At 51.3% G+C, this 15,428-nt stretch overlaps 1 protein-coding gene across 7 annotated transcripts in view; it reads right to left on the bottom strand.

Moving 5' to 3' along the window:
* The window catches only part of FGF18 (fibroblast growth factor 18), a 248,047-nt gene that overhangs the window by 124,935 nt on the left and 107,684 nt on the right, over positions 1-15,428 (bottom strand). Inside the window, exons 1-2 of one of the 7 annotated variants that reach the window (XM_082216521.1) lie at positions 13,985-14,279; positions 13,646-13,682 (exon numbers count right to left, since the gene is read on the bottom strand). The exons of 3 other annotated variants lie outside the window; for them this stretch is intronic. In XM_082216521.1, coding sequence (XP_082072647.1) covers positions 13,646-13,682; positions 13,985-14,019 — 72 coding nt within the window. In that variant the 5' untranslated portion in view covers positions 14,020-14,279. Of the gene's footprint in view, positions 1-44; positions 515-4,812; positions 5,104-13,645; positions 13,683-13,984; positions 14,280-15,428 lie in introns of those variants that run through there. 3 more of the 7 variants (XM_082216516.1, XM_082216522.1, XM_082216517.1) reach the window with 3 other exon arrangements.

Below are 15,428 nucleotides of genomic sequence, written 5' to 3'. Positions count from 1 at the left end.
TTGGATAGTCTCAAGGGCTGCCCACTGTGGCCCATGCTAGCCACCTGAGGGAGAAAAACTGGCCACTCTGATTTCATGCTGATGCTGCCTATTTCACAGACTGGCCACTGTGTTCTCACACGGATGTGTCCAACCAGAAGGAAAGACACAGGCCATTGTGATGTCATGCTGATGCTGAAGGAGAGAGAAACTGGCCAATGTACCAGCCCACAACTGCTGTTCACCTGAATAACAAGGAGACACTGCCTGGCACACCAACACATCGCTCACCATGTTCATGAGAATTATGCCCTTTGCAGCTTGGACCAAACTGGGGTTTCTTAACTTGCTTTTACTCTCCTGTTCCTGCATATTAGGTTCCCTTACCAGAGGTCTATAATAACAAGGTAATGAATCAACCACATTTATTTGTACACAAAAGGTAAAAGGTAAAGGACCCCTGGATGGTTAAGTCCAGCCAAAGGTGACTATGGGGTTGCGGCGCTCATCTCGCTTTCAGGCCGAGGGAGCTGGCGTTTGCCCACAGACGGCTTTTCTGGGTCATGTGGCCAGCAGGACTAAACCACTTCTGGCGTGGCGGAACACCGTGACATAAGCCAGAATGCACGGAAATGCCATTTACCTTCCTGCCGCAGCTGTACCTATTTATCTACTTGCGATGGTGTGCTTTTGAACTGCTAGGTTGGCAGGAGCTGGGACAGAGCAATGGGAGCTCACCCCATTGAGCTGATTTGAACTGCCGACGTTACGATCGGCGAGCCCAAGAGGCTCTGTGGTTTAGATCACAGCGCCACCCACATCCCTCACCCATGTTCTAATATTATGAGAGAGAGAGGAAAATGACTATCTATCCCGTTTCTCCTCACAGTTTATAATCTAATACAGTGGAACCTCGGTTTTCGAACATCTCCGTTGACGAATGTTTTGGAACCCAAACGCCGTAAACCCAGAAGTAAATGCTTCCATTTTTGAACACGTCTCGGAAGTTAAACTCCTGAGGCGGCTTCTGTTTTGAGTTTCCCTATTGTATTGAGGCTTACATATTGAGTTTTCAGTTTTTGAACTTTTCGGAACTTGAATGGTTTTCTGGAACGGATTACATTTGAAAACTGACGTTCCACTGTACACCTCTGTCATGTTCCCCAACCACTTACTCACTGTTTCCCTAAGCTGCCACAGTTGTAAGCTTTCCATGGGGGGGCAGAGTTGCTCTTGCCCCCTGATCATTTTTAGTTGTCTCTTTTCCAACTCTTCCGTGCCTTTTTGGAGATGCTACAGCCAGGACCAATGCAATGTAGTACTTTTAATTATTAGAACCTAAGTACCTTTCCAGGGACGCAGATGGCGCTGTGGGTTAAACCACAGAGCCTAGAACTTGCTAATCAGAAGGTCGGCGGTTCGAATCCCCACGACGGGGTGAGCTCCCGTTGCTCGGTCCCTGCTCCTGCCAACCTAACAGTTCAAAAGCACATCAAAGTGCAAGTAGATAAATAGGTGCCACTCCAGTGGGAAGGTAGTCGGCTATTCCGTGCGCAGCTCTGGTTTCGCCAAGAGCAGCTTAGTCATGCTGGCCACATGACCTAGAAAAAATGTCTGTGGACAAACGTCAGCTCCCTTGGCCAGTAAAGCGAGATGAGCGCCGCAACCCCAGAGTCGTCCGCGCAGTGGCGTAGCGTGGGTTGTCAGCACCCGGGACAAGGCAAGTAATTTGCGCCCCCTAACCCTAACCCCCAGATGTTGCGCCTGGTGCAGCCGGCCCCCCCTTCACCCCCCACGCTACGCCACTGCGTCCATGACTGGACTTAACGGTCAGGGGTCCCTTTACCTTTACCCTTAAATTCTCAATGACTTAACTAGCCACAATGCCTATGTTCACCCTTCCTTGCTGGAGACAGTATGCCTTTGAATACCAGTTGCCGCAAACCACAGGTGGGAAGGATGCTAATGAGGTCCTGCATCCAATCAGCATTGGGTTGACCACTGTGAGAACAGGACGATGGATTAGAGGAGCCTTTGCTCTGAGCCAGCAGAGCTCTGCTTATGTTCTTGGGGTCAGGAAACCTGGCAAGGGCCACTTTTCCTCAGGGTAATCGGTCAGGGGCCACATGCCAGAAGGCCAGAATCAAAAGTAAGTGGAATAGAATCGTAGACCTGTACAGTTGGAAGGGACCTCTGAGGATCATCTAGTCCAACCCCCTGCAGTGCAGAAATATGCAACTGTCCCATATGGGGATTGGATTGGCAAACTTGGTGTTATCAGCATCATGCTCCAACTGAGCTATCCATAGGCAATATTTCAGGATTGTGTAGCCCTCTCTGTGCCACCTTATTCCTCTCTCTGCAATCTCCCCACCCTCTAGCAGTCCGTCTATTTTTAGCTTCCCCCCATCCTCCCCACCTCCAATAACACTGTTGGGGCTGATTCCTTGCAGAGGGCTTGCCCTACGTCTCTTCCATGACCCTATCCGTTTCTGCTCTGCCCATTTCTGTGGGAATTTCATCTCCCACCATCCTCATCTCCCTCTCGGCTTTCCAGTCTCCTCACTATAAGGCTTCCTCCCTGTACAACGGACGCATCTCTTATACACACACAATGCAGAAGAGGAAACAATTCTCAAAGGGGAGACCCAGAATGAAGCTGCCAAACCAGAGGGCCTCATGGAATTAGGCCGGAAGCTGAAATGTGCCTGCAGGGCCACCTGTTCCCCACACCTGAGCCATGCAATTCACATCATCTTATTAAAGGTAAAGGGACCCCTGACCAATAGGTCCAGTCGCAAACGACTCTGGGGTTGCGGTGCTCATCTCGCTTTACTGGCCGCGGGAGCCGGCATACAGCTTCCGGGTCATGTGGCCAGCATGACTAAGCTGCTTCTGGCAAACCAGAGCAGCACACAGAAACACCGTTTACCTTCCCTTCTGGGAAGATGGGCAGTTTAATAGCAGAGGGGCATCCTGGGTGCACATTGCTTTGCAATCCACTTAGGAGTGGCACCCATTTGCAGGCTCTATACATATGAAAGTGCCACAATAGCAGAAGTTGCATCTACTTAAATGTGGCTCACCACATAGTTGTTAAATGTACAGACCCCCTTCCCTGTATTATTTACTTAAAAGCATTGTAAATCTCTAAGCAGTATACGAAAACACAACACAAACACAACAGAACAACAGTGAATAAGTAACATCCGAAAAAGCCCACACAACCAGCCTCCTAGAGTGGATTTCAGTTTCACATTTGCATCAATACATCGCCCAAGCCTAGTAGCAATGGCCACTAATTTGGATTGTTGTTGTTGTTGTTTATACCCCGCCTATCTGCCACTCCAGACACGGGTGGCGCTGTGCGTTAAACCACAGAGCCTAGGACTTGCCAATCAGAAGGTCAGCAGTTTGAATCCCTGCGACGGGGTGAGCTCCCGTTGCTCGGTCCCTGCTAATGCCAACCTAGCAGTTCAAAAGCATGTCAAAGTGCAAGTAGATAAATAGGTAACACTCCGGCGGGATGGTGAATGGCATTTCCATGTGCTGCTCTGGTTCGCCAGAAGCGGCTTAGTCATGCTGGCCACATGACCCGGAAGCTGTACGCCGGCTTCCTCAGCCAGTAAAGCGAGTTGAGCGCCGCAACCCCAGAGTCGGCCACGACTGGACCTAATGTTCAGGAGTCCCTTTACCCTTTACCTTTATCTGCCACCCTGGGCAGCTTCCAACAGAATATTAAAAACACAATAAAACATCAAGCATTAAAAACTTCCCTAAACAGGGCTGCCTTCAGATGTCTTCTAAAAGTCAGATAGTTGTTTATTTCCTTGACATCTGATTGGAGGGCGTTCCACAGGGCGCGCGCCACCACCGAGAAGGCCCTCTGTCTGGTTTCCTGTAACCTCACTTCTCTCTGTGAGGGAAACGCCAGAAGGCCCTTGGAGCTGGACCTTTAAAGGGCCATTAAACAAATTCATGGAGGATAAGGTTTTCAATGACCTAGCTACCCCTGGAGGCTACTGTACGTTCTCCCTCGACAGTCAGAGGAAGAATGCCTCTGATTATCCGTTGCTGGGGAACACAAGTGCGGAGAGGGCTGTTGCCTTCAAGCCCTGCTTGCAGACTTCCCATGAGCATCTCGTTGGCCACTGTGAGAGAAGAGGGGTTCTTCCTAAGTTCTTAATTGTTCTAGACCAGGAATAAAGGTAAAGGGACCCCTGACCATTAGGTCCAGTCGTGGCCGACTCTAGGACTGCGGTGCTCATCTCACTTTATTGGCCAAGGGATCCGGCGTACAGCTTCCGGGTCATGTGGCCAGCATGACTAAGCCACTTCTGGCGAACCAGAGCAGTGAACGGAAACGCCGTTTACCTTCCCGCCAGAGCGGTACCTATTTATCTACTTGCACTCTGATGTGCTTTCGAACTGCTAGGTTGGCAGGAGCAGGGACTGAGCAACGGGAGCTCACCCCACCGCGGGGATTCGAACCGCTGAACTTCTGATCGGCAAGTCCTAGGCTCAGTGGTTTAACCCACAGTGCCACTCGCGTCCCAGACCAAGAATATCCTCAGCCAAAACAAGAAGCGCTTTTTGTCCCAGAGTCAATTAGGAGGCTCCTTCTCTCTTCAAACACATGCTCCTATCTGCTTTGCACATGGAACTCGACAGAACCTACAAAGCCATCTCTTTCAGCATGTGGCTGGGATAAGCTCTTCCCTCTCGCAAAGCATTTGCTGTTGGAATTACTTAACGGAATATGGCCTTTGGCCCATCCCCACACGCAGAAGTCCCAAAGGCTGCAAGAAGACAAGCTGATCTTTGCTCACTCACACTCTTTGCTCTGTCCAGCATGCAGCTGTTCGGGCAGGCTAAATCATCCGTCTGGCTGGATGTGCAACCGTCGTTCCCGCTGCTACGTCTGACGAAAACCAAAACCAGCCGCTCTAGCGATACGAACAACTGATGCAGGAGAGCAGGGGAGACAAACCAGCAAGCGAAACAAGGGTGTTTGCCAGATGGAAGATGGCACTGCCCTTTGTCAGCCCTTTCACCAATCCACCCATGAGGGTCTCTGTCTCCAACAACATTGCCATTGTATCCTGCCTAATTGCACAAAACACATGCAGGAGAGAGAAAATACTAGAGTTCTCCCTCATTTTTCAAGACATCCTCATATGTTGCACACAGGACAGGCCCTCTTCCCAGTATTACTGGAGTCTAACAAAATAAAAAAATTCCTTCCAGTAGCACCTTAAAGACCAACTAAGTTAGTTCTTGGTATGAGCTTTCGTGTGCATGCACACTTCTTCAGATACACGGTGCATGCACAGAAGTGTGCATGCACACGAAAGCTCATACCAAGAACTAACTTAGTTGGTCTTTAAGGTGCTACTGGAAGGAATTTTTTTATTTTGACTATGGCAGACCAACACGGCTACCTATCTGTAACTGGAGTCTAACAAGTTAGGGAGAGCCACATGTTCTCTCTCCCTGACAAAGGATCGTAGAAGAGAGTATTATTCTACCCAGGTCCTTTTCCTGTGGCACAATTATTCTCTTATCTTCTCTATAGCAGCCTTAAGAAGCTGAAAGTGAGGTTGCACCTCTTTGCCTTCTGTTGTCTTCTCTAGACCTGCTTAGCCTGGTCTGATACATGCCTTGCCTGCTGGAAGTCTTTGTGTTTCTCCTGTCCGCAGAGCCATCTCTTCTATTTCCACAGCCTTCGTGGAAAGTGGTGATCAAAATGGAACACCATTCTCCAGCTGAGGCCTAGACACTGCCAAGTGAAGCAGGACTGTTCTTTCTCAGACCACCCCCAATGGACATTCCCAGGGATTTGGCACCAGCATCCAAGCTCAAGTGGGACTGATGGAATAAAGAATCCAACTTATTATTTTTGAAAAGAGAAGAAAAGCGAATTACTGGAAGGAAGTCTGGTCACATAATTTTCCCCCAAACCATCATCCCTGCCCCCTGGCTATGTAGGCCAGGACTGATAAGAACTGGTGTCCAACAAGACACTCTCTTGAAGGGTCACAGGTTCCCTGCCATGGATATAGGGTCATAGGAGAGAGAGGGAACTCTAGGGTGATTCAATTCAAGGCCCTTCCAGTGCCATAATTCTCTTCTCTTCTCTGTAGCAGCCTGAAGGGAGAGGGGCTGAAATATCTCCATTTATGCCGTTGGGATCACCCAGTGTCAGAGCAATAAGGACTTCAGCCAACAGGAACCAGTTGTCATGGACAGACTGGATTCAGAAGAGGCACCAGCAGGGGAACCCACTAGGGAACCACCAGGGGGAGAAAGCTCAGAGCCAGGGGAGTTGTGGGGGGGCAACGATGAGAGAGGTCTGGGGGAAGGAGGTGTCAGAAGCTGGAGGGGAAACAAGGGTTAGTGAGCAGGAAGACTCTCTGGCAGAGAGCAGTCCAGAATCAGAGGCAGAAGTGGAGGCAGGAGAGGAGGGGAGTCAGAAAGTTGAGATCAAGGGAGTCTCCCCCTCCTGCTGCAAACAGCTCCCCTCCCCCCCCCCCCAGTCTCCAAGAATGCACAGAGAAATGAAAAGAGCAGAACAGAGATTAGTTGTGCAGAGACACAGTTTCAAACTGTGTGGAGAAATTCCGGGAGCGGGGTGAGAAGGCGGGGACCTTCAGTCCTCGCAACTGTGTCATTGGGGCAAGACCTACCAGGGTGGGTTGCTGAGACCACTAGGCATGGGCTGTGTTTTGGTTTACTTGAATAAAGAGTTAACTTCACTGGCTTATTACTTGAGTGTTGACTCCAGCCCTGGCACAGATTAAGGCTCCTGACCCCCTGCCCACCACACCTCACATTCACCTTCACCCTGTGCAACATACATAATTTTACTTGTGAGACACCTTTCCACAGTTGTAACCATGCTCAAAACGGCTGACAACATGCCAAAGAACAGCAAACAATGAGTCAGTCTCAGAGGGCAAGGAGAATGACGTCTTGCGACAACAAAAAAACACCTCATAACATATTTTACTGTTCGCATAATATCAAGAGTCCTGGAAATGGCTAAGAGACTCTGGCTAAGACAACATGATGGTGAACGCTCACCATAGAATGATGGCAAGGCCTGTATGCTTGGCGCCTGGCTTCTAGTACCAGAAAGAATGTCTAATGGCTGTGGAAATCCCACAAGAGATCTAATTGCAGATCTAGATGCAGGTCGTGTCAAGACTTCACCAGGGCTACCTAAGTTAAGTTCTCTTGCTGCGTGTTCTAGGACTGCTGGACCAAGCACTGAGGATATGAGGAGAGTGATGAAACTGCAGGGTCAAAGCCATCCCTTATCTCATCATTGCAGCAAGCACAGCCAATTATGTGGCTCTTTTCTAATCTCCCCCCACCCTTTCAACCCAACTGGAAGAGAATTAATTATGGCTTTCAGTGTCAAGATGTACAAAGCAACGTTCTAGCTACGCTTAATGCTGACCTTGTTTCCACTGCATGAATGCATGTCTAACTTACATTGTTTTTCATCCGGTACTCTTATCCTCTGTCTTTCCTTCCAAGGAGCTCAAGATGATTGACCATTTGTTCCTCACGCTCACTTCCCTCTTTTAATCAAAACAACCACTCTCTCAGGTGGGTTAAGCTGAGAGATAGTCACTGGTCCAGGGTCACCCAGTGAACTTAGACGAGTTGGATTTGAATCAGGGTCCCCTAGCCTGACCTTTTTGCTCAACCTCTTCTCTGATGCCCATGGGTACCACTTTTACTTGCCTCTCAACTCTACAAAGGGATGGGTGAAGGAAGGCCTCTGTGATTCTGCTTCACACAGAGCATAGTTATGAGTTAATTCCTTCCTTGACTCCACCCCTCTAATTATAGAACATGAAACCATTCAGAGGAGCATTCCAGACGGCGTAACTGTTATCACAGTTAGAAGCTTAAAGCAACACTGGAGTAGCACCATAGGGTAACAGCTGCAAGCTTCTGCCTTCTTGTGGGCTTTCTGGAAAAACCTGGCTGGCCATGGCTGGAAAAAGGATGCTAGTCTAGACTGGTCCTCAGAGTGGGGTGGGATAGCTTGGGCTGCCCTCCAGGGAAAGCCGTTCCATGAGAAAAGAGGAGCCTCTTTTTTCAAGCAACGGTGGAGTGGATTCACCCCACTGCCCACCTGCCACTGCTATTAATTTGTCCACTGCTGCTAGCCTGCCCTCTCCTCTACCACTGCCATAACATGGCCCCCTGTCTGGTAGAGAAAGCCACATGTATCTGCTGGCCATGGAACAGCCACAACCAGGCACTGAAAGGAGCACCATTGCTGCTCTGCAACGGCTTCCAAAAACGGTTTACCTACAGCGCTGCCCAAGGCCACCTCACCCCGATGCCTTACACACAGAGTCACAACACAGAGTCTTTCCTCAGCATGAAATGTTGTGGAGCAAGCTGTCCCTGAGAGCACCTTCACTACAGTGGTACCTCAGGTTACATATGCTTCAGGTTACAGACTCCGCTAACCCAGAAATAGTGCTTCAGGTTAAGAACTTTGCTTCAGGCTGAGAACAGAAATCGTGCTCTGGTGGCACGGCAGCAACAGGAGGCCCCATTAGCTAAAGTGGTGCTTCAGGTTAAGAACAGTTTCAGGTTAAGTACGGACCTCCGGAAAGAATTAAGTACTTAACCCGAGGTACCACTGTACTGCTGCTTTGACACAGGAGCAAAAAACGTTTGCAAGGTTTACATTTTAAGCAGCATTTGTCATTTCAGCAAAGCAACTGGCGCGCTTAGTGTTCCTGCGGATTCTCCAATAATAATAATAAAATAATAAAATTTCATTTATATCCTGGGCTTAGCCGCTCTGAGCCTGGGCTTATTTATAAGCCCAGGCTCAGAGCGGCTAACAACAGTAAAAATAGCACAGTTTACATAAAATCACAATCAATTAATTGAAATACATTCTAAAATCAATTCATTCTAAAATCAATCCAGAGTCAAATTAATGGCAACCATTGGGCTAGAGTTCTGTGAGGATTACAAAAGGAGGGGGTCAGACTGTGCCTTGGCCAAAGGCCTGGTGGAACAGCTCTATCTTGCAGGCCCTGCGGAAAGATGTCAAGTCCCGCAGGGCCCTAGTCTCTTGTGACAGAGCGTTCCACCAGATCGGGGCCACGGCCGAAAAAGCCCAGGCTCTGGTTGAGGCCAGCCTAACCTCCCTGTGGCCCAGGACTTCCAAGATGTTTTTATTTGAAGACCATAAGGTCCTCCGTGGGACATACTAGGAGAGGTGGTCCCATAGGTATGAGGGTCCTAGGCCGCATAGGACTTTAAAGGTTAAAACCAGCACCTTAAACCTGATCCTGTACTCCACCAAGAGCCAGTGCAGCTGGTATAGCACCGGGTGAATGTGATCCCACAGCGAGGACCCCGTAAGGAGTCCCGCAGCGGCATTCTGCACCCGCTGGAGTTTCTGGGTCAGTCTCAAGGGCAGCCCCACATAGAGTGAGTTACAATAAGGCCATCTCACCTGGTTATCCTAGTGCCTTAGTCTGAGGAAGGATGCCCCCACCACCACTTCTTTTCAGGCAGATATCCCTGAACCCGGTCTACTGTGTTCCTTTCCATTGGGTGTGGCACGCACAGGAGAATTCCCCACTGAATTAGGTCTATTGTCATTTGCTCACCTGGTATATTTGGTAAAGACAGGGAGGGCTTTCCGCAGGTTAACAATGACAAATCCCAGCCATGATAAAAACTGCAACAGCTAACTGATGCCAACCCTCCTAAAATGTTGGGAAAGTTTAATTCCTAAACCGCCAAGTAACATGCAATGAGTGGGCTGAAATCCTTTGCCTGAATATTTAAATTTGGTGGGAGCAGACTTGCAGGACTGAATCCATTCTAAAGGCAACAATTTCCTCTAAATAAATATTAAGCCTAAGTAATGCTTTAAATGAAAGCCAAAGGTTAACTCCTACCAAAGATGATCATTATAATCAAAAGCTTCTAATCCTCCTCTCTCTCCCACTCTTTTTCTCTCATTCAAGCTCCACACATGTAATCCAGCCCAAATCAATCCAGACGCGCTGGATAGCAAAGTGGTCAATGAACGAAAACTCCCTGTGTGTGCACCTTTTCATATATATTTTTATTAACACTGTACACATGCGCTTGAAAGTCCTGAAGATAACTAATCAAGAGTTTGGCTTTGTGCTGTGGTACCCATATTAATGGACCCTCTCTACAAAGGCCCACCCAGCAGATTGGAGGAAGAGGAAGACATCACCTTTATTTATCATTGATTGATTGATTGATTGATTGATTGATTGATATATATCCCACGCTATCCCATGGGCTCGGAGCAGCACACATACAACAGTTTTTTCCCCTCCCCATTCCCTTCAAACCCATCCTTAATAAACACATTTTTAAAGACTCTGGCTTAACTTTGCCCCCACTCCTCAGTCCTCACTGCCTGCTAAAACTAAGCCTAACACCACAATCCTATTGCACATATTACTTGTGGGACTAAGCTAGGCATAGGCAAACTCGGCCCTCCAGATGTTTTGGGACTACAACTCCCATCATCCCTGACCACTGGTCCTGTTAGCTAGGGATGATGGGAGTTGTAGTCCCAAAACAGCTGGAGGCCGAATTTGCCCATGCCTGGACTAAGCCACCAACAAAACTCAAGGGGACCTGCTTTTGAGGAAGCATGCAAAGGACTGTGCCGGTAAGCATGTGACAATGTAACTTTAAAGGTAAAGGGTAAAGGGACCCCTGACCATTAGGTCCAGTCGTGGCCGACTCTGGAGTTGTGGCGCTCATCTTGCTTTATGGCTGAGGGAGCCGGCGTACAGCTTCTGGGTCATGTGGCCAGCATGACTAAGCCGCTTCTGGTGAACCAGAGCAGCGCATGGAAACGCCGTTTACCTTCCCGCCGGAGTGGTACCTATTTATCTACTTGCACTTTGACATGCTTTCAAACTGCTAGGTTGGCATGAGCAGGGACTGAGCAACGGGAGCTCACCCCATTGTGGGGATTTGAACTGCTGACCTTCTGATCGGCAAGTCCTAGGCTCTGTGGTTTAACCCACAGCGCAACTTTACATAGGAATTAAACCCCGAGACGGAGCTAGGGTGGGTGTGGGCTGGCCAGGTTTTTTGCCCCAAGTGAAGCCCCCGGAGTGTGTACCCAAAATGGACTTGGGGGTGCCAACATGGGTGAAGCGGGGGGGCAGGGAGGGGCAGCTGCCACCCCCCCAAAAAAAAACAACAATAAAAATACATCACTAACAGGCTCCAAACCCCGCCGCCGCCGCCAACAAAAGGCCTGCCCCCCCCAACAAAAATCCTGGCTACACCCATGGGTGCCAAACTGGGTGAAATAAAGCCAAGCTTCACCCCATTCAGTTCAATGGGGATCACTTCCCATGTGAGCGGGTGCAAGATTGCATCCTGAAACTGAAGGGCACATACTCTTCTCTGCTTTAACCTCTCCTCAGTCTTCCTCTATTGGAGCGGCACAGAACCTCCATCCCGTCCCGTGGGTCTAATTGCCCCCCCCCCCTGTTGCTCCGACCAAGCCACGCCCACCTGCTCTGCACCTGACATCGCTCGCCCGTTGCGTCCCCTGCGTCATTTTTATTTTTTTTTAGATTGCAATCTCCTCGGGGCAGAGACCCTTCTTTTCATCTTTAGGCTGTGAAGCACCCTGTGCGCTGATGGCACAAGGAGAAGAGCCTCTTACAAGCCACTTCTTTCGCTCTGCAGCAAATCCTGCTGTCAGATTCCCCCCGGAGCACAAGAAATGTTGCATAATCAGCACTAAAGTGAAGTATGGTTCTAATAGTGGGAGAGTACAGAAAGTATTTTCTCTCTCTCTCTTTCTCCCTTCTTCTTCTTCTTCTACTTCATTATTTTATTGCTTTGGAAAGCCTGAGAGCTGCAACTGTATAGATGCCAATAACTTCCCAAAGTTTTTGTGTGTTTTTTAAAGGCTGCTGCTGCTGAAGTAAGAGATCGGATTTTTTAGCAAGTGCTTTAGAGGCAGCACGCCAAAAGTCTTCTGATTCCCTAAAAGCAACGAGGGGATGGGAGCGCGGTGGGGAGCGGGACAGATAAGGGGGTGGGATAGGAGTTGATTAACTTCAGTTACTGCACAAATGGGGAGGGTGAGGAAAGAAGGGGGCTTTCTCTCTCTCCCTCCCGCCCTGTGTCTGTCTGTCTCTGCCAAGGGTGCCCGTTTCGCTGTGAGCAAACGCCTTTTTCTTCCAACCGCAAAGTAATTTACAGCTGAAGATTTCGGAGTCTTTTTCTCTCTCCCAGTCCTTCTGAGTCCCCCTTTCCTTGTTGTTTTTTCCTAGTCTCTCTCTCTCTTGCTGGGTTGGGGATTTTTAAAGACTTCTCTTTTTTTCAAAGGAGGTAAGGCTATGGCACGGCTCTCGGCGCTTGGCTTTCGGAGAAGGCTCGGATTTCAGAGGCTTTAATCCGTTTGTACAGGATCAGTTCCTACCCAACATGAAACAACCGCAACAGAAACCCTGGCAAACAGGTGCATTCCGGGCGGAGAGAGAGAGCGAGCGAGAGGAGCGAGGCGGCTGGAGCGAGCGACCTTGGGAAGAAGGTGAGGGCGCCGGCGGAGAGAAAAGAAAGGGGGGAAGCAGGTTGGAGGGAGAGGTGTTGTAGGGCGCCTGGGGCCCCTGCTGCATTGTGGCTCCTTACGACGCGCGCGGGAAGCTTGCCCAAAGCAACAAACAGCGAAGCGCGGCGAAGCCAAGGCGAGAGCGCGAGACGGAGCACCTGCCTTGCCAACTCTGAAATATTCAAGATCGCGGGCGGGTCTGTCTCCGGACGCACGTGCTGCCTCGACACCAGCTCCAGCTACGCACCAGAAATCCTTCTTTTCTCGCTCGCTTCTTTCCCACCTCCTTCCCGCCGCCTCCCACCTTCCTTGCAAAAAAACGGTAGAATGTCATGGAAAACCATGCGATCCACTCCAACCCAACACCACGCCAGTTTCACTATAGTATAATCAGACAGAGAGTTAGATGTTTGGAGAGGCATCTCCAAGTTGCAAAGAGTTCCTTTCCTAATTCCTCCCCGCCACCAACCCAGTTGGATCCGGGCGCGTTTCTCCTAAAGGAGAGGGGAGGCTCTCCACGTTAGATGAAGGATCTCACGCGTCTTCAAAGCATGGGATCTATTTTCTTTCCTTTTCCAAGTCCTCCTGAGAGCCAGAGAGCTCCAAGAGCAGAACCTCCTGCCCGTGCCCTTCAAGTGCATCAGTCAACATTTTTTGCAAAGCGGAGGCCAACATCTCCTCCTCACATCATTAGCCAGAGTAATGCGCTCCAGAGAATACCTTCTTAATGCAGGGCTCCTGGCATCTGCAGCAGGAACAGCCATTTGGGAACAGGCGTTGGGGTGGGGTGGGGGGGAGGGTCTGATCAGAGGGAATCCTTGGAGTTGAGGACCGTTTGATTCATCCGGTGGATGAAGTACACTCTCTCGCTCTGGCTCTGTCTGAGCTGGAAAGTTCGGCAAGGCGGGAGATGCCGGTTTGGAGAGCAAGTGGATTCTCTCTCTACAGCTATAATAAACTGGCTCGTAAAAGTGACGGGGCCGGGGGGTGGGGGCGGAGAGAGAAAGAAGCAAACAGGGGAAGAGGTTTGCGAGGGGGAGGATCACTCACCTGTACCTGGATGCACAGCAGCAGGAAGTGTAAACATCTGGGGAGAGGGAGAAGAGAAAGGCAACAAAAGATCAGAAGGATGCGATGGAAAGTTCACCAAAAGACAATCAACGCGCGCGCGCCGGTGGTTTTGTTGGAGAAAGAGCGCAGTTAAGATATCCAATATTGGGGCGAGGAAACTCTCTTTTTGGGGAAGGGGAGGGTGTCACAGGGGGCGGGGGAGAGATAAAAAAGATCCCGAAGTGACACTTTAAAAAGAAAGAAAGAAAAAGCCGGTGGCGGGGAGGGGGGTTTGGTGAAGAAATGCGCCAAGCGGGGCAATGTCAGCGTGATCCTTACAGGCAAGTGCAGGCGGAGAGCAGGGAATAATACATCGCTGAGCGCGGCGACGGAGGCGGCGGCGAGGTCCAGTGGCTTCCCGGGAGCGGCCGAGCGGTCAAACCTCGAGCCGCAGCCTGGCCATGGGAGGAAGGAGGGTCCCGTCTTGTCAAGTCCGGCGGCGGCGGCGGCGTCCGGTTTCCAGCGGTGGCGCTTGGCGCTGAGCAGCAAGGCGGAGAAGTTGAGCGCCCGGCTGCTTTGCCTCCTCCGAGTGACTCCCTTAGACATCAGCTCTCCTCTTCCCCCCCCCCACCCCGTCTCTCCTCCTCCTCCTCCTCCTCCGGGCTCGCTGGATGCGAGTGAGGGAGCGCGCGCGCGCCTGTGTGTGGTGTGTCTGCTGCGCGCGCGCGCCTGTATGTGTGTGTGTGCGCGTCTCTCTCTCTGTCTCACTCACTCACTCTGTCTCTCCGCCTTTGGAGAGAGGAGAAGGTGCTGCCCGGTTGTCAGCAACTTCCGATCATCAGCAACAACCCCTCCTTCCCCCCCCCTCCTCCGTCTCGCCGCCGCCACCTTCCCCCCACCCCTCTCCTCTCTTCCCCTCTCCCCTGGATCAGACTGCCCAGACAGATGCCCAAGGATGCGTCTCAGGTCCTTGATCTCCTTCTCCTCTCTGTGTCTCTCTCTTTCTGTCTTTCCCTCCCCACCGATGGGTTGTGTGGCGGCGGCGGCAGCGGCACCAGCAGCGCGACGAACCTCCGGGTCTCTCCCTCGCTCCCTCCCAGTCGCTGGGCAGGTTCCTTACGAGGTCATCGGAGGGGAGGGCCGGGCTCCCTCGGGGTCGCCTTGGCCCAGGGCCACCTGCAAGCGGGCAAGGCGCCCCTTCTCCTCCGCCTCCCGCCTCTGCGCTCTCCCGCCCGGCTTCTCTCGGCATCCTCCCCACCTGGAGAAGGGGTGCGAGGCGGGTGGGGTAGAGGGAGCGCGGCGCAGAGAGAGAAAGAAGATCCTGGGCCAGCGGAGGGAGGCGCTGGCTGCTTTGCACTTGCTGGAGGCGAAGGGCGCTCGGGAAGCCAGCTGGCGGCTGGGCCTCCGCCTCTCCGCCAGTCCCGTTGCGCTGGGAGAGCCTCGGTACCTGCGCGGCAGCCAGAGACCGCAACGACGCGGCGACACAAAAGCGGGAGAGGGAGGCGCGAGAGAGCGCCTTTTGGAGCGGAGGGACAAGAGGAGGACGCGCGGAACCGGGGAAGGCAGGCAGGCAGGCAGAGATCATGGCAACTCCATGGAGCCTCCAGACTCAGGGGCAGTCTATCCCCACCCCGAATGGGAGTACGGGGAGGGGGGAGCACTTAGCTGGAGAAGGCTGGTCTTCCCGGTTGGGCGCTGCTCAAAACAGGAATTTGGAGCGGAATGCAGGTTCTGATCCAACAGGGCTGTCCTGAACTGAGAGCCTCCAGGGTTCAAGGAGCGC

This window comes from Podarcis vaucheri (assembly GCF_965113315.1).
Source record: "Podarcis vaucheri genome assembly, chromosome: 3".
Taxonomy (NCBI): domain Eukaryota; kingdom Metazoa; phylum Chordata; class Lepidosauria; order Squamata; family Lacertidae; genus Podarcis; species Podarcis vaucheri.
The sequence above is the reverse complement of the archived record's forward strand: the minus strand, read 5'-3'. Positions and strand labels throughout refer to the sequence as shown.